The sequence below is a fragment of the Ceratina calcarata genome, unplaced genomic scaffold (genome assembly GCF_001652005.2).
Source record: "Ceratina calcarata isolate Rehan_Ccalc_2016 unplaced genomic scaffold, ASM165200v1 scaffold33.2, whole genome shotgun sequence".
NCBI lineage: Eukaryota > Metazoa > Arthropoda > Insecta > Hymenoptera > Apidae > Ceratina > Ceratina calcarata.
In genome coordinates, this window is record NW_017155734.1 from 1,126 (window position 1) to 1,781 (window position 656).

General features: G+C 33.5%; 1 protein-coding gene across 1 annotated transcript in view; it reads right to left on the reverse strand.

The window, feature by feature from the left end:
* The window catches only part of LOC108624840 (ras suppressor protein 1-like), a 1,747-nt gene extending 1,125 nt beyond the window's left edge, over positions 1–622 (reverse strand). Inside the window, exons 1-3 of the mRNA XM_018024401.2 lie at positions 427–622; positions 235–355; positions 48–166 (exon numbers count right to left, since the gene is read on the reverse strand). Coding sequence (XP_017879890.1) covers positions 48–166; positions 235–355; positions 427–472 — 286 coding nt within the window. The 5' untranslated portion in view covers positions 473–622. The remainder of the gene's footprint in view (positions 1–47; positions 167–234; positions 356–426) is intronic.
* Positions 623–656: the final 34 nt, after the last annotated feature.

Below are 656 nucleotides of genomic sequence, written 5' to 3' on the forward strand. Positions count from 1 at the left end.
GTACCATATATTAAATTATAATCGTAATTCTTGATTTATCAACTGACCCATCATAAAAAAGTTTCCTGGTAGATTCTTCTCGCTTAAGTTATTGTACGTTAAGTCGAGAACTTCTAATACCGGAAATGCACCGAATCCACGCGGAAGTACGTCCAGTCTGTTCATTCTGTAAACTCGTTCAAATGAGTTTAAACGAATTAATACTAACGAGTAATGCCTTGCTAAGAAACTCACCCTACGTTAAGGATTCGTAACTTCGGCATTTGCGATAACGAGATTGGAAGTTCGGTAATGTGGTTATTAAAGAGATTCAATATCTCCAGATTAACTAAGTTTGCAAGTCCCGGTGGCACGGCTACAGAAATATAATTTAAGTAAGTAAGTAAATTTCATTAGCGATTCGTGTAAAGATCTTTTTACGAGTACCTTGGAGCTTGTTATGACTCAAAGTTAATCGGGTGATGTTGATCATGTTCACTGAAAAGAAAACGAAATTAGATCGTTGCTTGAACAGTTTGCATTCTGAAGATCCAGTTCCAAAATATCATCGAGTTATAAATAAAATATGGAGAGGTAACAAATAATTGTGAATACTTAAGCACTAATTATAGAGAGTAAACTAATTTTTCAAATTATATTAATACTTTTCTTTACAT